Raw genomic sequence first — 22,912 nt, forward strand, 5'->3', positions numbered from 1 at the left:
AACCGCGTGTCTGTGTTACAGGCGGTCGCGATCGCGTGACCAACTCACGTTATGTGGCCTCGTAGTTTTAGTTTATGTGTGAAGTTTAACTGTGTGGAATGTTTTGTTTTTAAATTATTTTTCACGTGTGCGCTTTGGAATTTTCTATTCGGTTTAAGTACTCGTATTGGTTTATCAGCAAAGAGGTATGAATATAATTACTGGACGTAGAATTAAAAATTAAAACTATTTATTTTTCATTATATTTGTTAAAAACGAAGCTTATTCGAATTTTAGTTTGAGTTAGTTTGTATTTTTAAAACACTAGACACAGCAATAAAAATATTGAAGTCGCAATTACATAAACTGTTTTTGATTTGATTTGATTTGACACCAACATATTATGTATGTATTGCATAGGCCTTGCGAGGCAGCTCATCTAGAACATTGAAGGCAATGGCCTATGTCTTGTACCACACGCAAATCCGGTAAACTTGCAACGTCTCATTCGCATACGCAACAAAAGTTCCGTTTAGTCGTCCAATAATATCGCTTTATGTGCTCCTACAACTATTCACCGCACTTGGACCCCGTTGGCGATGCCCATATTGTTTTCAAATCAACGGGATTTTATTGCTTACTTCCGAGTTATTGTTTTGCTTCCTCCGTTTCTATCGCTTGATGTTATAAGACCAATATATGAATTGATTAAATGTATCTGTAGTGCAAGCTGTAGTGGATACTATACTCATGTTATGTTTTAGGGAAGCAAAGCTCTACCAAAATTTTGTTTTCTACCATCTATTTGTGACAGTTTTTTTTTCTGAACATCCCTTCATTATTCCAAGTGAGAGCTTTACTTTTTAAAAGCCTATACCAATTTTTTTTTCATCATATATATAAAATTTCGACGCCAGAATGTTAGTTACCGTACTCCTCTGAAGCGGCTTGACCGATTCTCATGAAGTTTTGTGAGCATATTGAGTAGGTCTGAGAATCGGCCAACATCTATTTTACATACCCCTGAGTGACACTATTTTTTTATTTATATGGCAGAACAACGTTTGCCTGATCAGCAAATAATTTTATAAACGTTAGCTACATAGACTTATAAGTGAACCACCAAATAGGTACGTATATATTATAGGTACTCGATGTTTTCCTCGGCCGTCCCCACTTCGTCCATTTGTTGATGAGTTGCGTACTCAATAAGATTTTCTGATATTTTTGTGGCTCGCAAATAATGGAAAATACCGCACGTTTTTGCCGCCCAAATTGTATTACAAGTAAGAAAGTAATTATATTAACGCCGAGTTGTCTATAATTTGATTTTAAACATGGGGATTTTTTGTTTCTATAATGAGATTTATTTAGGGTAAAACATGAGATACCAATATTGTATGTATGAACAAAATTATAAGGCAACGTCCCTATAAAAATATGACTTATGAGTCTTTCACAAGTTGATAGTTATAACTCCATTTTCCATCGCGTTTATTAAATAATCTATTATTATAAATTACTTTATGATCTTTATGAAACTACTAATACTAGACGACTTCAAGAAATGGGAGTTTTGTTTTGAATTATTATTCAGATATTTGTTAAACGTTTGGCAATTCTAGTCATTGCCTAGTACAGTCTTTGTTGTTACTAAGACTCAATTTTATCCTACAATCACGTGTTGTAGAAACTATAAAAATCAGTTTTACAAGAATTATATCAAATTCACAAAAGTAATTTAATATCCATATAGCTTATCATAAGACTTCATTTTCAATTCCCTACGAATCACGGGCCGGAAAGGTTTCCTGACAGTTACAAATAAAATCGTTTATCGAACAAAACAGAAAACTACTAAAGGAAAAACTTATATATCCCTTTTCTATTACACAGATATACATCGATATTAATATCAAAGAGCTGAAGATAATTTGTGTGTTTGTTTGTATACCTAAATCTCGAGAACTAGATGTTTGATTTTAAAAATTCCTTTTGTGTATAATAGCTATATTAATAAGGAATGCGCTAAGTTTTCTACCATCACGCTACGACTTTCAGGAGCCGAGTAATGACACTAAATGTAAGTGAAACTGCGGGTAAACCTAGTTTAGTAATACAATGAATGGTATGAACGATACGACTGAAATGGAATAATGTACGTGACTGGAAAGTTTCTTATTTATCGCAGGACTTAGCGGGTCTCACTTATATTGTTATTTAAATATAAGGTCCTAGTACTAACAGCGGATATTCATTCGCTTTAATAAAATCAAATCAAATTACTTTTGAAAGTGACGGAATGGAACCTTTTTAGTCTTGTCTATTTTAGTATCCTACACTTAGTTCACATCCTTTATTTATCACGGGCTATAATGGCCCAGATTTCTACCAGTTAGTTATTTGTAATAAGCCAATAATTTATAGTTCTAATTTCATATGAAACATTATACGTTTAAAAAAATTATAGATAGTAGGTAATTCGCCTGATATTTGAAAATAGAAAATCCAGTTTAAAAATAAAACTCGCTAATGGCTTTCGAAAAGTAAACACGAAAAAGTATTTACCCGACATAGAACCACAGATGATAAAAGTTTCATGAATTTTCCGAATACAACAATATTGGTACACATTAGTAAGAATAAATTGAAAGTATTTGTGTACACAGATTAACAAAACATTCGGAAAAGCTAATGGAAATACTGGTTAGTTTGGCGCGGTTTAATAAAATATATTTTATCGGCATTCGAAACAAAATTGAAAAATGGTCATGCGAATTTCAGTTGTATTGTTTGTTGTTACAGTTCATATTGCAATGAGTTATGAGAGTATCGATATGATAAACTATGTGGGTGCTTTTACACAAAACGAGTGGAGTCCACTCATGCAAGCTTGCTGACTTTTTGTTGTACAAAACCGCGTTGGTCGAGATAGCATGAACATACTCATATCAACTGTGTTTCCGATGACCACCAAAGATGTAAATGTTATGATAAGAATAGTAAAAAGGCATTTTTACTATAAATCATTTTACTATTCAAATGGAACATTTTTAGGAATTGTACAAAGTGTTCTGAGGGGCTATATCAGTTGACAACTAGTGTACGTCACATTGATGGTCACTATTCAGTACATTGCTGCTTTGACATAACGGGTTAATCACTATAATCTAAAGGAGAAAACAATGTACAGCATAGTGGCCTTCAAATAGTTGTCAACTGAGATACCTGATAGCCCCCCTGGTGTCTGCTTACTCTAAAGTAACCTAAGCGAGATGTTGTTTGTATGTACAATAGAACAGGTAATAAATAGTATTGTGTTTCGAAAGGTCGGAAATTGATCTTGATCTTTCATAATTTCAATTAATTGTTATCGTGATGACCTTCTTTTGGATCGTAAATAGAAAAGCAAGGATATAAGGAACTTGTAAACAATGATTGATTGAAATCAGGTGATAGGCACTTAACTACAGATATGAGAATTTTTTTAGTTGATTATTATCTGAGCAACTAATCTGTCTGTTTAAGGCTGTATATTCGTATAATCGTATTAAAATAGAACTTAAAAGTTTTATTCTAGTATTGGTGTAACCAAACATTTTAACACAAGAACGTGTAGAAACGTGTTTAGGAATCAAACTGAACATAGACGCAGTACAGAGAACTCTCGATTACGCGTGTATTAATCCTAACCGTTGCGCTCTGCATTTTTTCCGAGTGGACATAAATATTGTTCCTTATGATGTAGTGAAATTGTTCAATTTGTCTGAAGATTGCTGTGATCTAGGTGTATTTAAATGTATCTTTTTGGGAGTCAAAAAAGTCACAGAAAATATATTAAAACCTTTTCATAACCAATTATCGAAATTGATTTAGAATCATAACTTTAGAAATCATCTTACATTTGCATTGCCACACATGGTGTATATTCCCCATAAAACTATCGCAAAAAGAATAACGTAAGTCCCCAATCAATTAATATCATAAAACAACTTATCTTCCCTCGTATGGGAAACAGGATTACGTACAGAAATTCGCTGAATTAATTTTATTTCCTCTTCTCCTTCGGGATATAATATCAACATATTATTTTAGGACAGTCTGTTTTGGGTCCACTTAATACACTCTATAGACTATTAAAACAGTGGGATATTTGCGATATTCATTCACACCGTGAACGAAAATATATGTATAGATAAAATAGGGTTTACATGAAACTAATTTAGATTTTATTTTAGACCTAGGATAAGACTTAGCCGTATCTAATTCTGGGTCTTGTTATTTCTAGTTCTACATACACTATGTCTGATATGTTATAAAAGATTCGTAAAATTAATCTGGCAGGGTAATATGAGATTTCAAATTAAAAATAGGAATGTGTTAACTGGCATCCTTTGAAGTTTAACTACTAACAAGTCAAAGATTCACAAGTCAACAGCCCATAAAAAACGCAAAGAAATCAAACCATAAGCAGTTGCCTGAATACGTATTCATCTTTTTTAAAGCATCTTTTTCATTAACAAGAATCATTTTACACCCTTTGCATAATACAAATGTCACGCTTTCAACTCACTAGAACAAATTCAAATGGCAAAAGTCTCTACACTTCTCCTGCTCTCTACGTTCACTCTTATTTTCAATAAAATCTTCACACTTGGACTCAATGACCTAGATTTACAAACATACATAAATACAGGGTGGTTCTCGATCATTACACGGCATCGGAGCTGTGGCCTCCATTAAAATATTTCGCGTTAATCTCCTGTGGCGCGACCTACAGATCGGATGCGATGAAACCCTAGAGTACTGGGAATGTTATGCGGTTACTGTCAACGTCTGTGCGTTTTTATTTAACAAGAATTTAATTATTTTTTCGTACTTCATTTACTTTTGATTGAAGCTCTATTTATTATTATGGTGATAACAACCTGAAAGGTTTGAGTACTTTTTAACAAATTTGAAGATTATATCCAGCGTTAAAATTATTTGAGCAGCGCTGTACTAAACCTAAGGTAAGGCCTATTTCTACAAAATTCAAAATGTAGTTGATTTGAGTAGAAAATAGGAATTCGAAGCATAATATAATGTATATTTGGGTGGTTATCAGTAAAAAATCTCATCATCATTTCTTATCCCAAAACCTTACAAATTATTTATATTCCCCTAAAATAATATATTTCGGTGACACTAACCCTCTAAAGATATGGCTTCGGAAAAAATATGTCAGAGTTGCAACTCGATACGAGTGGTACAACCGGCTCGGTTAACGTTATCTATAGGGTTACGGTAACGTGATGCCGGGAAATCGCGTTTGAAAGTAAAGGGAATGGGGCTGGAAACGTAGCTTTGTTTATTTATAGACTCTCTAGGTTTGCGTTTCGATTGCACATTGTCTGTGGGACATTGTCGCCGTTTTTTTGTTTGCGGTCAACGGCGCGATTAAGTGATATGGGAGTTTAAAAGCTGGTGGGAGAATTACTGTTTATTAATAGAGAGATTATACTTAGTTTCTTTGTCTAGATTTTATGCATTTGTCTCTTTTATTCGTTATGTGAGTAAATGAAACAGCATGACGAATACGCAAACACGTAACTAGATAAAATCGTGTTAAATTAAATGAAGATTTTTGATACAGTGAAAAATAATTGGATAGTTAGTTAATATTTTAATATTTAAAAGGAGTAGGTTTAAAAGCGTAATTACTTGTTTACTAAAATAATACAAACTTTATTGAAAACTAAATTTATTTGTTAATTGTTGAAATAATTACTTTTGTTGTTTTTGACGTGAGTTCCAACGTAAAAAAGTATTTTTCTGTTGTTAAAATAAAAGTGTTTTAATATTTTTTATCTGACCGCTAAAGATAGTAATTGTAATTATTAAAATAGATTTTGTAAAATTAAGCATTTATTCAATTAATTAGTTTGCTAAGTTTTTGACTGCTTAGTTATTCAGTATTCATCATTGGCCATTGATCACTGATTTCAATTCTCTCCCTCTAGTGTCTTTCTCTCCGTTTACCTAATCTTTGAAAAGAGAAAAGAAACAGCACTAAAATATAAACTCTACTGCTTAAGCCCATAAAAATCTCACAATACTTCACCGTCAAAAAAAAAATTCAGAAAAACTTGTGTGAAAAAATACATACTCCTATAAGGATCGTATCGTGTAACCTTTGAACAAAATTAACGAAGTGCCGGGATACTCTACAGAGAGTGAAATTGAGTATCGAGAGTTAGACATACAAAATGTACTGTAAAATAGTTCCTATGGCGTCCGCTAGACGAGCTGTACTGAAATTTTCATAAAAATATTCTCGATAGCTACACGGTCCAGTTGTCGATATTCTTTAGTGGTAGAGAATCGCTCTACAGTTCCTTGTCGTCAAGTTTTCAACAAAAACACCGATACATTTTCTTTCACGAGATAGAACTTAGTCATAGTTTCATTAGAATAGGTTAGATACACTTAATTGATATTCGTAAACTTTGTAAAGATATTCTTTAACAAAGACTTGGACTGTTTTCTTTAAATTGTGAGTTATGCTAGTTTAGTATTCGTCCTTGTAATGTTTCTGGGTAGACTAACTTGTCTGAAGTTTAGAATAATCTTTTCTTTATAGTAGTTATACCAGCATTTGTTCTTGTAAAACTGTGATGTAAAAAAAACCTGTGTGCTTTTCCGGATTTTAACCATTCTCGCAAATTTTCTTTGTATGGTGGGCCATAAAAGCGTAATAGACTACAAGACTATTACGCTTATATGGCCCACCACAGAGTTACTTTAGCATCCATTATTAGGTTACTCATCTTTGCATACTTAAATTTGAGAGAGTTCTGATGAGATTTCAATTACATCGATACTTATAAGTAAAATTTTCTAGATTAAGATAGATTGTATATGTAAATGTTTGATCAGAACAATTCACAAATATATCGATTCTCAGAAGTATGAAGAACAAGTTACTTCCCATGTTTTCTTTATAATGGCTCAATAACTAATAATACCAATGTTCTTTAACTCAATACATATAAAACGAAATCGAATTCAAAAGCCTAGCAACGTGTAACAAAAGGTATCGCAAGAATTTTCCAGTCTCCTAATTAGGTACACTGTTTTTCCTTATAAAAAATACTTTTACAAGTATTTTTATGTAGCATTTCGTGGGAAGCCCATTAACAAATTTGTTTTATATACCTACTTATAAAATTATAAAGAATTCTAGACATAAGGAGTTTTTGTATAACCTTTAGTTTTTTTAAATGTCAGTTATAATTAAGATGTTAGATAAGCTTAATGAACAGGAAAAACAAAGATCTTTTAGAAATATTAAATTATTAAACCTGAAAACATTCTACCTACAACTATTGAAAAGAAATACAATATTTTAATAACAGTAGTTGAACAAAAGCTCTATCCAGCTAATTAGGTCTATTACCTAGGAACGAAAAATAACATTGTTTTAACGAAACTATTGTTTCACGTTCAAAATTATAATATCATATAAACTTTACCGTAATTAAAAAATATTTGATCTAAAACAGAATTAAAACAACTATTATTCGAATCTAAATGTCAAAGGTTAGACTTTGACATTTGAGCGATACAATCTCGATAATATCGAGCTTCGTGACTCGCTACCGTTCGACATTAACGAGTTAATTCTTAGATTATGATGAATGTAATACAATCCACCCACTAGTGTTAGGTCTCTCTTAATAACTAGGTTACATTGTAAGGCCGGGGTGTCGGCTGTCTACAGTCATACGATCACTACAGTTTTGAATTACAAACCACTTGTATAATAGTATATTTAATATGGCTTCGTTTGTAGCTATATTTTAGGAAAGAAAAATCTTTCAAGTGGGGGTAGTGATACCCGGCGATTCTGTATGACAAGATGGACGGATGTTAATAAGGGAAGGAAAGTTGGTAAGGATCGTACCAAGTGGCGTTCTCTGATCTTTGATTAAACCTATGGGAAGAAAGCGTGATTAAATTTCTTTGATGAAAATAACGTCAGAACTTAAAAAAGTCTAAGTACTTATTTAGATTTATAAAGGTACCTACGCACTGTTTTAATGTTAAGTCTTATTAATAATAATTTAAATACTAGTCAATATATTTACACCTACTTATTGAATTCTACTTCAAAACTCAAAAAAAAATGTCTCATCTAATTTAAAACTTTTCTTGTTATTCCAATTCAGTAATAAAAGTCAACTGAACTATAGAAATATAAGTAAATATAAAACGAAACGTAACTTTAATAATTATTTAATAAAACTTATAATCTACCAGTAGAAAAATACGTGGAATCTTAGAAAAAGACACTAACATTCCAGCCGTCCTTTTTGACTTTACTTAACCTATAAAATTATTAAAGTCAAATTATTAGCATTCATTCTGCTACAATTATTATTGTCAAGTCAAAAGTAAACTTGTTATTAGTTTGTAATTTGATTCTTATTGATATCAATGAAATGAATTTTTCGAAGAAATATTCTTTCCAAAGTTAGAACGTTTTTCTTAGCAATAAGAAAAACGTAAAAAAATAAAGATAGAAGTAAATTTAAAATAATAAATAAATGTTTTAGAACAAGTTACTCACGCACGGTCATCTGATTCCTAACTACGCAAAGCTTTTACCATGGCAAACACACAAAAGATACTTAATTATATACTTGTAAATACATACAATAAAATATTAAGTTAATAAAAATTTACAGAATAAAATGTATCTTTTTTAAGTCCCCAATAATCGGTATTCTAAAAACCAATGGTTTATTAGAAAATTTAGTTTGGGAAAATTTAGTTACTAATCTTGATCAGAGTAATAATCAAATGTGCTATTGAACCGAGCTTATTATGTATAATAATATGCAGATTTGGACCTCTATGTATCTAATTAAAGCTAAATCGAACTATTATAATATGGAAATTATGAAGCAATTTGGTAATTCGTATTAGCAGTTTCGTGATACTATTTAAAAGTAAACCTTTCCTGAATTATTAGCGTGATATAAATGTTGCAAGTATAGTTCCAACGGCGCGCGCTTGAGGCGCTGATCAGGTTTTCATACATATTTCTCGATAGTTAGCCGGTTGTCGGTAGTCAATAGTGTTAGAGAATGAAACAATATTATAAGGTTCTAACTTCTACGTGTAAAATTTGACAATAGCATATACGCGGTATTATCCAATGCTAAATACGCTGATTTGCACTATCCCCGACTATATGACATTACTATGCTGCCAGTCCAAACAAAATAATTTTCATACTACCAAAAAATCTTTAAAACACTAGTTAATACAGCTACCAAAGTCATAGAAAGTCTAACAAATGGTTGCAGCATTGTTATACGTACAATAAGTAAGAGATCGTGACTGTGCGTTGCTCAAGCGCAGCGCGGGCGCAGCTTTACATCTGGCGCCTGTAAAATGACGCTGACGAAACAAAAACCAATATGCTTTTAAAGCTACGGCTTTTACTCGCGATTTTGATAATGAAAACTATTTCGTGGGTTAAAGAGTACCCTATATCGCTACTTCGGGGAAGAAAGGGCGTAAAAGCCACTTTTGGCCAAAATGAGTTAATAATGCAACTTTGTTTAGTTTTCGACGCTCTATCGATCTGTATATTTAAAATTTCAATATTCCCAAAAAAATGGCTTTTACCCCCATGATTTTTTTCTCACCAAAACCATTTTTATTAAAAAAAATTGACGTATATGACATTATTTAATTATTTCAAATTAATAAGGGCGTATCACCATAGTATGAAAGAATATTTGGTCGTAAATACAATATTTATTACGTATAAATTAACTAAAATTGATAAAATAGTATAAAATAATGGTATGTTTATAATTTATTCTACTAGGTAGGTATTGGTGTATTAAATAAATAAATTTAGTTGAGATGCAAATCAGTTTTATTCATTCATAAATCAAATCAAATTGACAATAATTAGTAATCTTCTTTTTTTTCTATTTCCTTTTCTGTTTTTTGTTTCGTTTTCTTACTTTTTATTAGATGATAGTAATGATTTATCACAGTTAACTTAAAATTTAAATTAATGAAAATAATCAAAGTTCAATTCAATTAAATCTTTTCTTTTGTTTCACTATTCATGAATCGTGTGCATTTAACTTAACAGGTAGGTAACCTAATTCGTTATAATAAATTTTGTAATATAGAACTATGAAAAATCAGATAATAATAATTATTATGCTATTATTTTGAGCTTCTATGCTACTTAATTTCAATATTCACCACATTAAATCTTACAAAATTATAATAATTGTAGGTTTACTCACGATAATTGTTATAAGTGGTGCAGTCATTACGACCTTTTCACTGTCTAAAGATGGTTTATACGACACGATGTATGTTAGCATTATAGATATTTGTGGATTTACATCCTATAGTACGTATTTATAGACGGTGTAAAAGCCATTTTTATTAAAATTTTGGGTCGTAAATCCATCCTATCTTCTAAACCATAAGGTCTACTTAAAATTAAGCTTCTTGATATTAAAGAGCACTTAAATGCAAGTCAATATCACCAATTCATTCGAATTTAACTCTATTGGAAAAAAAGTTATTTTCCAAAATTAAAAAAAAAAATCGTTTTTTCGCTCCCCTGTAAAGTTGCTATTTTGGCTTTTACGCCCTTTCTTCCCCGAAGTAGCGATATATTTAGGTTATAAAAACTACATAAATCCATCCTTTACTTTTTGTTTGGAAATTTGCGTTGGCAATCCAAACTCAAACATAACGTTCAATGGGCCGACTTGATTGTATCCTTGGGCGAGACATACGCATTTATTTTCAATAAGAAAACGTGTGAATATCTTCTGGTATAAGAGAGTAATAAATAAAGTACATTTAACTGTTGCTAGAGGTTAAATAACATGATGACTAATTGATTTATTTGATTGCTTTCCTGTAAGATGTTACTTAGTGTGTCAGTCATAAAAAGATAAGTGGGTGATTATGACTGGGTGGTCGTATTAGTAGGTTTATGAAAACATTGATTAAAATCAATTGAAGTCGTCATGCTATTTCTAAGCAGCGTTTCACCCGTGTTTATGGTGATTACTATGTTCAATCAGGTCGTAACGTTATGTTACATAGCCTATAGGCTTCTTTATAAACATGGGCAATAAAATAATATGATCAACAAGTAATTATTTAAAATTCTGAACGGTAATTTCGGAGTGCTACACGTTCAAACAAACAAAAACTACTATTTTTCAAAAAAAAAAAAATCACAGCAATCCTTTTGGCGTATAAAATGTTGCTCTTTATGTCAAAAAAGAATAAATTGTCTTTAAAGCCTGCACTTTTAATAGTATCCTAAAAGCGTCATTTTAGCGACGCACCTTGCACAAACACCTCACGACTTTGTTCCTTATTCAGTTGAAATGTAACGCAATTTAAAAACATAATTCACTTCAAAGCTACGCAATAACATTAACAATGCATGAAGAGCAAATTGAATTAACTTAAAACTGTCAGTTGTTCTATAAGACATTTATTGTAAATTAAAATGAATATGAACTGGAAACTCTCGATTAATTTACGTCAGATATTGACACCAGCTAAAGAGTTTCAATACAGTAAATTATACAAAACGCAACGCTAGCATCTTAAATGTTTCAGTAGTAAGAGATTGTTCAAATTTACTAAGAATACATTTTTATACCGCCTGTAAAACGCTATTAATTGTCCGGCGGTTGCAAACTCAACTGTAACCGCGCGGCTAACTGCTCGTGCGTAAGGGGGCTTAACCACGGAAAATAGTCAGAAGATCTCTCCCCCTGAGTAAGGAAAATCTTGTCTATAATAAATTAAAATTTTCACTTAAACATACTTTATAAATAAATTTCGAACTTTATACGCGTGTTAACAGAATACCCATAAATTATATTAGTATTTAACCTAGTGAAGATAATCGCAATATATTAATTTAATACGCTAGGCATCTAACATGATTAGTGGTAAATAATATTAAAACCACAGTGATGAAATATATTATATTTAGTACAAATTTAGGGTGACTTTAATAGCGTAAAGCACCTTCGTAATAAACTAATTTATTTTGTTATTCGTTGATGTAAGGTCAAAATAATATTATGCGTCATGATTTTAATGAACAACAACGTTTTAACAACATAAGAGATCTAATAATAAATATTAATTAACACTAATGTTAATATGCCATTAACAAGTTTTAAAATTAGACTCTAATAATGAAAATACTATCAGCTAAGAAAAAAAAGTGCTGAACTTCTTAAAGGAATACTAAATACTCTTGATTTAATTATGTTTTAATTTGAAATTAAAAGGCGAATGAACGTTTGGCACCGAAAGGACGATTGTGATAATAATGTGAACTAATAGTGATAATGTTAACAATCTATACTAATATTATAAAGCTGAAGAGTTTGTTTGCTTGATTGTTTGTCTGTTTGTTTGAACGCGCTAATCTCATGAACTACTGGTCCGATTCGAAAAATTCTTTCAGTGTTAGATAGCCCATTTATCGAGGAAGGCTATAGGCCTATATAACATCACGCTACGGTCATTAGGAGCGGAGTAGCAACGAAAAATGTTACAAAAACGGGAACAATTTTGACTCATTCTCTTAGGTGACGCAAGCGAAGTTGCGCGGGTCAGCTAGTGTTCATATAAAGAAGTACTTAAAAAAGTGCGTTGCGTTGTTTTATAACACTTTCTTTTTTTGGTGGTACTCGAGCAAGTTTTAAAACTTTAGAAACATTTCAGTGCTTTCCTTCAAAATATAAATTTGTATGCTTATAATGAATATATATTAAAAGCTGTATATATGCAAATGTAAGTGGTTGGAAAACAATGTAAAATAACGTAGTCTTGATCAGATGCATGGGCAGAGCCTATGATAAGAAGACACTGTATAAGAAAACTAGCCAATAACATACTATCAGTTTTAAGTCCCAAAATTGAATCCTTATCCATTCTAACGAGAGATATCGATTATTCAAATCTGTATCTAGCTATTGTTACATTAAATTGAAAAGCTCTGCGTATTCAGTAGTATTCTCTAACAATACACCTTGTTTACGTACTGGTGTGCCGGTAAGCCTTCTGATATAGCCTGTATTACGTATTGATAGATGTTGATTGATATGTTTGTTTCAGACTTTAGTTTGTAGATGTATTTTGGAGCAATTCAAATGTGAATGAAGATTATTTAATTCTTAGGAGCAAATATGCATTTTTATTTTACAAGATCTATGAATGAGGATAAAGTAGAATCGTTGAGAAAATAGAGCGTTTTTTGGTCTCTGTCTTTGCCTTGCTCTTCTCGGAGCTACTTTATGGGTTTAGGGTTTGATATTTTATGATCATTCGTTTAGAAAAAATAAGTGAATTCTTCTGTTTTTCTTTCTTTCTGTTTTTTTGCCATTCAATTGGTTTAAGAAAAAGAAAATATCAAGCGTTTAAAACAATACGTTTCATATTTATTCATTCTTAAAAGATTCTTAAATAACACGAAGTATAACAATACATTTACTCTACACAAATTCAACACAGCCTCTCAACTCACACTGCCACGCTCACGGAACTATATTCTACACTACCTGTATTGACAAATCAAAAGCTGAGGGTAGCCGTAATCAAACTGTCCGGGACATTGTCCCGGTCGAACACACAAAGCGTATGTCGCTTGCGTCCCCGACTCGTAATTAGGGGACAATCCGGTTTGGGAACTAAAGCATGGACACCAAAATAATGTACCGCTTTGACTTGTCAATCTGTTCTTTGGGGTTTTGAAGTCTCGTAGGGAAATGGAAATGTCAGTTTATGGGACTAGTTTTAATTATGTTTATGAAATAGGGTGGCACCTTTGTAGTACTAGTGGTTAGGCCAGCATATGGGTCTTAAGTAAGTATCAACGTTGATCTTAAAGAAATTTTTTATTAGATATTTTTGATGATATAGAGTGAGCGAAAAGAACAGAGAAATTGATTGTTTTGGGCGTCTTGTATTTGTCTTATATTAGTACGAGTTAAAAACTAGATCTTGTATAATTTATCTTTTTATGGGTTGGTTTAGGATTTAAATATTATCTTAATATCTCAATTAAGTAGGTGTGGTTTGTGGGTAGGTGTAGATTATATTCTTCGGCTTTCTATAATAGTTCATTTATAGATCCTAGACAAATAAATTTAATCTTTAAGAGGGTCAAATTTTTTAGAGAAGAGCCTTTTTACTGCGCCATTTACATCAATTCCATGAAATTATCTTTAACTTGAACAGTTAAAAGGTTAAGAGACGAAATTCAATACTCTTTAAGGAGCTATTATGTTAAAGAGAATTCGATTAACATGTTGATAAATTTACATTAAAAGCCTTGGTGCAAGACACTTTATTTTATTATCATAATACTTGTTTTTATTCAAACATATTTATTTTAGTTCATGTCTAATGTAATAGTTTGATGTAATGGCTAAATGGCTTTTTCCAATAATTTACCATGAACAGATGTCAACAAAATTATTTAGACTACTATCCTCAAAATCAGTTCTATGATTGAAATTAGCCAAAATAAGGTTGTATCAGAAATAAATAAAAGAACTCTAAATGTCGTCTATATAATGACTAGCTGACCCGCGCAACTTCGCTTGCGTCACATAAGAGAGAATGGGTCAAAATTTTCCCCGTTTTCGAAACATTTTTTACTGGCACTCTGCTCCTATTGGTAGTAGCGTGATGATATATAGCCTATAACCTTCCTCGATAAATGGGCTATCTAAAACTGAAAGAATTTTTCAAATCGGATCAGTAGTTCCTGAGATTAGCGCGTTCAAACAAACAAACAAACAAACAAACAAACAATCAAACAAACAAACAAACTCTTCCGCTTTATAATATTAGTATAGATATACCGGGTAGATGTACGAATGGTATCTAGCTCTCAACTCTCAACGGCTATCAGACAATGTCTATTGATCTTCACATGGTAACTGCAAAGCACTGAATAAATTATACGGCTTACATACACGAGTCATGAGCAAATCCTTCACGCCTGTTTAAATTGTGGCTATTGAAAAGGCTTCAACTGAAACGAAATAATTTGTCAAAATATTCAACCAATTCTAGGTATAAATGAGGATCATGTTTGTTTTATGCGACGTCTCGAACAATTTCACATTTAGCTGTGGTTTTTATTGTTCATCAAATTGACTTTATGAATACCTAAATGCTGGAAATTTGAAGATTCAGTACCATACGTTTTTACCGAAGTTATGTTTCGAGTTTTCAGATATCAAAATTTAGAAACTTTCTTAAGTCAACATCTCTTTGCGCTTTGATTTAATAAAGCAAAATAATTTTGTAAATTCTGTTCAAGTTTTATTATTCCATGAATGAATGGGAATGAAAATAGACTTTGTTTTATCGAAATTATATCTAAGATTGTGGAAATTCTTGTGAGAAATAAGCATAAATTTATTTAGCAAGATGAATTTGGTAACTGTCTCGCACCTACTTAGTTCTATTTCTAAGTAGCGTGGGTTGAATGTTAGCTACAATCTCAGCTGCTGTGAACAGATGTTTCCGTATCCTTCGTCGGACAAACAGACAACAAATCTATTAGTATTTGAGTATTATCTTTAAGTTTGGTAATAATATTATAAGGCTTTGTTTATTCCGTAACTATGACAAACAGAGCTGGATTCAATTAAGATGATTTTGTATAAAACGTTCAAACTGTGTATAAATATACATGGTACGACGTTTCTATTTATTTAAAAAGAGTTGTTTTATAGTAAGTAACTCCGAGTTTTAATAGTCTCTCACATTTTCTGTATCCGTTTCTTAATAAATAATCACAATAGCCTTTAATCCGACCCAACAATCAAACCTAATCTTTCTTACTCGTGACAAACGTTACACAAATACAGCAAAACAAACATTTAAATTAACACAGGTAATAAACATTACAGGCGAAACTTTCAACTACAAAATTCTCAACAGTGCAATAAGCCTATTCCCCGAATCCCATAAACATAAACAACGTAAACAAATCCCAAAACAATGTTAACAAGAAGGGCACAAAACAAAACGGCCAATCAAAGCGTCACAGCGGATTCGTCTAGCGAAACTTTAAGTGGGCCAATTAACCTTCTAGAACTGAGTCATTTAAACGAGTAATGTACAACTCACATTAGCAACTTGCCGGCCACTAAAAATTGACTGAATTGCCTACGCTGTATACATTAATATGATAAAGACGAAGTAATTAGCACGATTCTCTACAGCAGGTACTAACGAGAGTTTGACATTTAAAATGTACTGAAAAGATAGTTCCTACGGCTACCACTAGAGGCGCTGATCTGATACTCATACAAAATTTGTCGACTGTGATACAGAATCGCGCCGCTTGGTCGACTGGTGGAACAAACTTCGTTACTGTGTATCAAATATAGCATTTTATCAGTCAGGTGCCTGATATTTATCAGTACCATTTCTTATTGCATGTCAAGACATTTAAATTCAAGACAACGCGTGTGGTAGGCGAATTTTAATAGGTCTAAGAAAAAATGTTAACACTGTTTATTACAGTAATACCTAAGTTAATCTTAGCAACAAATTGTCAACAATAAAGCTACAAATATGTTGAACATTTGCAAGTTTCAAATGAATACATTTGCCAGTTGAATGGCTGCGCTTTTTGCTAATTACTATTTTGATTCTTTAGTTAGAGGATAATTAGTACATTAGGTGAATGACTCTGTCGCATAAAGGTCGAAGTGCTTGTTATTTCATCTGAACGAAGTTTTTTTACATAATTATCATTTGAATATTACTTTTAAACTTTTTGTCTTTAAGTAATGGATCGGTTTTATTTTTATTTGGTTTAGTTAATAAGTTTATATGACACTATTATGTGAAACAAAAAGAGGCTGTTTTAAAGGCTTTAATAAAGTATGTCCATGTAGTAATGTCCATTTTAAGGCTATAAATAGGCATTCCTCTTCTTTTAAAATTAAATGACGATGAAAACACTCAACAATATTAAACAAAGTAAAACCGTCCGTACGAAAGTTTTCAAACTCAAAATCAGTTTGCAACGGTATAAAAATAAAAAGATATACTCCATCAAGACGCCCTGAAAATAGCTTGCAAAAGAAAAAATGTGATGGCCCCATCTATAACAGGCTTTAACTGTCAAGTATCGATTCGACTTTGTAAATAGGCTAAAATATTTGCATGAAAAAGCTCTTTAGCTCTAGTAAGTTAGTAAACAAAATGCCTTTAGATGAACACAATATTTATGAGCAAAAGTTTCACAAAAAACACAGAGAGACTTGTTCGTGGCTTTAACAACTATGTGTTGAGATTACTATGAATACATTTTCTGAAGTATTTCAAGACTTGTGAACAATTCGCGATTTTGCTTTTCAAGAGCAGATTATAGGGATTTTATTTAAAATATTTGTCTAAGATAGATATTTTGTTTCGCTTTGAATTTTCACTATAGTATTTGTTTGAGAATTCAATTCTTAAATACTTTAATAAAATAAATTATCTTCAAAGGTCTGACCGTATATTTCCAATGTGGTCTATTTCGTTTCGCAATAATGTATTTACTGGCAATTAAATTAATACAATTATATAACGGGCTTACTTAAGCAATCAAGATTAATTACGATCGTTATTGTTTGCGTTCTATATGCGTTTCAGATAACAAACTAGATTACCGTCAATTAAAATTGAAGCTCCTAAAATTTTTACTTACTTTACTAAAGTATTTTTTTCTCTTTTTTCTTTACAGATATACGATACACCAGAGAATACCCGGCCGAAGAAATGGTCATCGAAGTTGAAACTAAACACGTCAGGAAGCTCGAAGACTTCAGAAAAATCTCCAGAGAGTCCATACATGTATGGAACAATCAGTGGGCCAGGAGGATCAGCGCTATCTAAATCAATGAAGTATGCTGAGACCTGGTTGTACGGGTCGGTTCGGACCCAGACCCCGCCCGTACGACCCAGTATTTTCTCCGCGTACCCCGAGGTCCCTGGTCCTGTTCTCATAAGCACTCCTCAAAAACCCACACCTCACAACTATGCTGTCATACTATGTTCCTGTCCTGAGTACCTGAACGGTACAAAGAAAACCAGCTCAACCAAAGTCAGTATTTGTAAGAAATGCAAGGGATCTCGTTTGCCATTAACTATAGCGGAAAGCCCACAGATGTTAGTGGGAGGTACGGTTAGAGGTCACCAAGTAAGTCGTGAAACTGGTTTGTTGAGAGCTGGAACAGTTAGAGTGCCTGGTACTAAGGCGCGGCCTACGATACTTAAGTCGAATGGAGACACTGACCCATATGATTTGATGAGAAGGAGCAGGTTGGCTCCCCCACATGAAGCTCGTATTGGTAGTCAGTTTTCAACGACTAGATTACGAGCTAAAAGTATAAGCCCTTGTAGAGTTAAGACTAAGAAGCCAAGCCCAGAAACTCTACAACCGAAAAACAGAAGCAAGTCTGTCAGTCGAGTTAATGAAATATGGGTTGAAGAGGAAGCTAACAATTCGAGTGACTCGAAGAAATCTATTTTGTCTTGTGACATAAATCCTTATGATTTAGTGAAATCTAACGGCAATTCCAAATCCTTAGTAGAAATTGAGTTTGATGATGACTTTGGAAATGTCTTTCAAGAATCTCTGAAAAATAACAACTTGAAACCGTCAAGTAAATCCAAAACAGACTCGAGCGTCAAGGCCATCAGTGGGCAGAGAATAAGAGTATCTGATGAGTCTAAGTCTGTAGAAGACACCTCAATATATGACCCCGTCGATTATGATCTCAAATCCTATGAATTAAAATCTCAGGAGAATTCATCAACCTTATCATTACCAAATATTAAAAATGAAAATAAGAAATCAGCCTCTATAAGTAAAAACACGAGTAAGAAAATATTGAGTATATCAACATCAAATCGAGCAAAGCAAAAAAGTGTTTCACCTAAAAGACCTCCTCGACGAATTAGAAATACAAAAACGGACGATGACAGTGAGAGCGACAATCAACGTTTGACTGAAAGAAACTCTAACAGAAAAACTGCGAATGACAACTCACGTAATTCTAAACATAAAAATCACCACACGGACACAATAAAGTCAATATTGAAGAAGCCAAGAAATTATGACTCAAATGATTCTAATTCAAAATTAAATTCACCTGACGAGTCATATGAACGGAAACGGGTTAATTCCTCATTGTTTTATCTTCCTAAACCTAAAGATAAAGGTGCGGTTGCTTCTCAAAATATATTGCAAAGAAAACGAGTGCAGTTTTTGGTAGAAAGTGAAGAGACTAAAGTGATATACACTGCGGAATTTAACCTTGAGCAACCTCCTAGTAAAGATGCGCCTGTTGAGGTAAATGTTGACACTGAAGAAGACGTGGTAGCGGAAGGTGACATCGTAAGCCATAGTTTGGATGAGTCTAGTGAGAAGTTAGAGGAACTCCTAAGCCAGACCACACAATTGACGTTGAGTCCACAACATGATGCTGAAGTTTATGATCATGTACATATTAATACGTTTGAACCTGTAATCGAACAAGATACAGAGTTAGTAACGGAAACGGTTCAACAAACAACATCTGTTGAGGTTGTCAACAGTATCAACAAAGAAGGTAATAATTATTCGCATTTTAAAATTAGTACCGTGTCTATTTCTTGTGCAACTTCTTATTTAATGTCTTTTTTTTGCAGATAACAACATCCCGAAGGTGCCAGTGCTTCGTCGCTCGGAATCTGAACGTATTGCACCAACGTTGTTTGTGGAACCACCGAAGTTTTTAGACACAATGGCGTTGCGACCTAAAAGCAAACACGGTCATACGAGCCAAGTTTTCCTGACGTCAGTCGTAGAAAACGAAGTTTGCAATCAGCACCAATATGTACCTAATCAACCGCAGGAAGTGCCACAGGAAACTAAACCAGCGTTTAATGATAATATGGAATCTGGGAATCTAAGCGATAGCAGCGATATAACTCGGAATATTCTAAATAATCTACGTCGGGGCATCTCTGAATCTCCCGAACCTCCGCCCAGGATGAAATCAAAAGAACGTACAAAATCAAAGAAACATAATTATGTCAAAACTCGGTTCGTCCGTAACAATTCGACTAGTTCAACCAGCGATGAATGGTCTGATGCAAATGACTACGAACAGAAAACCATTTTGAGGGTTAAGCAGTTTGACTCAGACACTGATGAACCGAAAACACAGTCCGGTGTTATGAGATCTTCAGAAAATGAGCCTCGGAAGACGTCTATACAAATTAACGGTAACGAATGCTATTCAACTATGAATGTTAGTAGCGACACACCTATTTATTTATCATCAGTTGTCGTAAATGATGACTATGGGAACACGTGCAATACTTATCAGACCGGTACTACGGTTACAATCAGTGTAGGCACTCCTCAGAAGGAAATCAAAAAATCTAAAAGTCAAATCTACATCGGAGCTGTTCTCTCACAAGAAAGTGAGAAGAAGTTAGAAGCTAATACTTACGAGGAATATTACGCGGATAGAAATAACGATTCCCGAGATCAGAACTCTTCAAGAGACTTATCTTCAATACTTAACGATCCCGTAGAAGCTGTTAAACGAAACCTAATTCCGCACGTGTGTGGGAAAAAAGACGATCAAACTTTGAATAATGGAGCAGACTTACAACCGAAGAACGGCAATTTCGTTACTAAGCTCTTCGATGATCCTTTCTTTGCCCATTTAGCAGACGGCTTAGACTCAGACTTGGTTAAAAAACTTATAGAAAACTCTTTGATAAAACTCCAAGAAACTAAGAACTCAGAAGGGACAGACAGCAGTGAAATCACAATAGAAAAACTAATTGAAAGCTCATTGAAAAATTTGAAAGAAGAGAGTGCTAAAGAAGTAAGCAAGAAAGAAGAAATGAAACCAAAGAATGAGAATAGTGCCAAAGACGTAGAGTCGAAGAAGCAAAACTCTATCGACTCCTCCGTCTGCGCAGAGAATGAAGATAATAGCTGCTCTGCTCCCTATGAAAGTATGGAGTACGAGAGCGGTGCTATGGGAGTTTTTTCTGATCTCGAGCCAATGTCGGACTGCTATAATGCTTCGGCGAGTGAATTATCTACTGAAGACGATACGAATTCAACGAGATCGAAATTTTACCAGATGCTGGTTGACGCTGCGTTGTGTGAAATAGAAATTGCCAACAATACTGACGATGACCATCATTACGAATCAATCAGATTGAATAGTGATCCGATTTACGAAGAGATTGGAGACATGCCACCGCCATTACCCGTAAACCCACCGCCAAATTCACTGTTAATATTAGATGATGACAAACGTAGCGGATCACGTTCAATATTTGAAGGTGCGTCTAAGTATGACATTTTGTCTTACTTGGTTGATGCTAAAGAGAGAGGTATTGATGATGAAGAAACCTACATCACCAGTTACGCAACGCAGAACGAATCATCGAATGCAGAAGAATCAAAAGAAAAAACTATTAACAGAGAAATCATTGATACACACCTAAGTAGTAATACTAGCCAGTTATCAAATGCTTCAGATTCTAGTGAAGATAACTCGCTAATAATAAATCATGAAAGTCTAGAAAAAGCTGTGGTGTGTAAAAAGACATCAGCTGAAATTGAAAGAAATGACTCCGGTGTTGGTTCAGAGACGAGTAAGTCTTCAAGAAGTAGACTTCAAGGTAAAACGTCTCCTTGTAATACGATAAGCGACAAAGATACCCCAATACATCTTTGCGAGGATTGCGATACTGCAGTTGAAACCCAATTGACAGAACAAGGTAAGTCACTCACATATTTATACACCATCTTTTCTATATTATTAACAATGATTACTAATGTCTATCTGATACTTGTGTTTTAGGTTCAATATACGCGCCATTAGTGTGCAGAAAATGTGCCAAGAAAAGAGCAGAGAGGAAAGAAATCATTACAGAAATAGTGGAAACAGAAGAGAAGTACGGTCGAGATCTTCAAATAATACTTGAAGAATTCTACAAACCGATGTTGGTAGCTGGCCTACTGACGCAAGAGCAACTTAGTGCTATTTTCTTGAATGTTGAAGAACTAATTGAGAACAATCAAGTACTGTCTGAGAAATTGAGAGACGGACTTGAAATTGCTGTGGACCAAGGCGATGAGGTAGTTGATATTTTATCTTGAATAACAAAATTAGCTTTGAATTAATTTACAAGATTACTATCTTAGTAGTCCAATTCTCTACAGTTAGTACTGTCAAACTCTCGAGTTTGACATTTAAAACGTACTGCCAAAATTGTTTCTACGGAGCCCACTAGAGGCGCTGATCAGATTCTCGTGCAAAACTTCTCCATAGCTGGTAGTCGGTAATCGACAGCTACAGTAACCTACCACACCTATCTACAGTAAAAGTCTAGCGTAAAGTCATTTTAAAATTTATTGATATTTTTTTTTCACTTACGTATAGTAATGTTAAATTTGTTTTCCAGGACTTGCTGACCGTGAATGTTGGGAAGATCCTGCTGGAGTGTTCAGGCATGCTGACGGCATTCCAGTCATACTGCGTGAAGCAAGCTGGTGCCGCCCTCCTGCTGGCTGGTCTCGAGAAGGAGAAGGAACTCCTGAGGATATTCTTACGCGTCTCGCAGATGGAAAACGCCGTCTTGAGGAGAATGAATCTAAACTCATTTCTCATGGTAACTAGCACATATTTTGTACATACACAGATTTTATGAATACATTATCCATTTAAGATATCAGGCGAACCTATTATTGGTCAAACTTTTTTATTCAGGACACTATTAACCACATTGAAATGTTTACTAGTACCTACGTATTAAATTTATTTTTAAAACA

The 22,912-nt window shown here is 33.3% G+C and overlaps 1 protein-coding gene across 1 annotated transcript in view; it reads left to right on the top strand.

Moving 5' to 3' along the window:
- RhoGEF64C (Rho guanine nucleotide exchange factor at 64C) overlaps nucleotides 1–22,912 on the top strand; it is a 171,910-nt gene that overhangs the window by 143,300 nt on the left and 5,698 nt on the right. The window contains exons 4-7 of the mRNA XM_076122406.1: nucleotides 17,807–19,676; nucleotides 19,756–21,858; nucleotides 21,942–22,219; nucleotides 22,546–22,752. Coding sequence (XP_075978521.1) covers nucleotides 17,807–19,676; nucleotides 19,756–21,858; nucleotides 21,942–22,219; nucleotides 22,546–22,752 — 4,458 coding nt within the window. The remainder of the gene's footprint in view (nucleotides 1–17,806; nucleotides 19,677–19,755; nucleotides 21,859–21,941; nucleotides 22,220–22,545; nucleotides 22,753–22,912) is intronic.

The sequence above is a fragment of the Anticarsia gemmatalis genome, chromosome 14, assembly GCF_050436995.1.
Source record: "Anticarsia gemmatalis isolate Benzon Research Colony breed Stoneville strain chromosome 14, ilAntGemm2 primary, whole genome shotgun sequence".
Lineage (NCBI taxonomy): Eukaryota > Metazoa > Arthropoda > Insecta > Lepidoptera > Erebidae > Anticarsia > Anticarsia gemmatalis.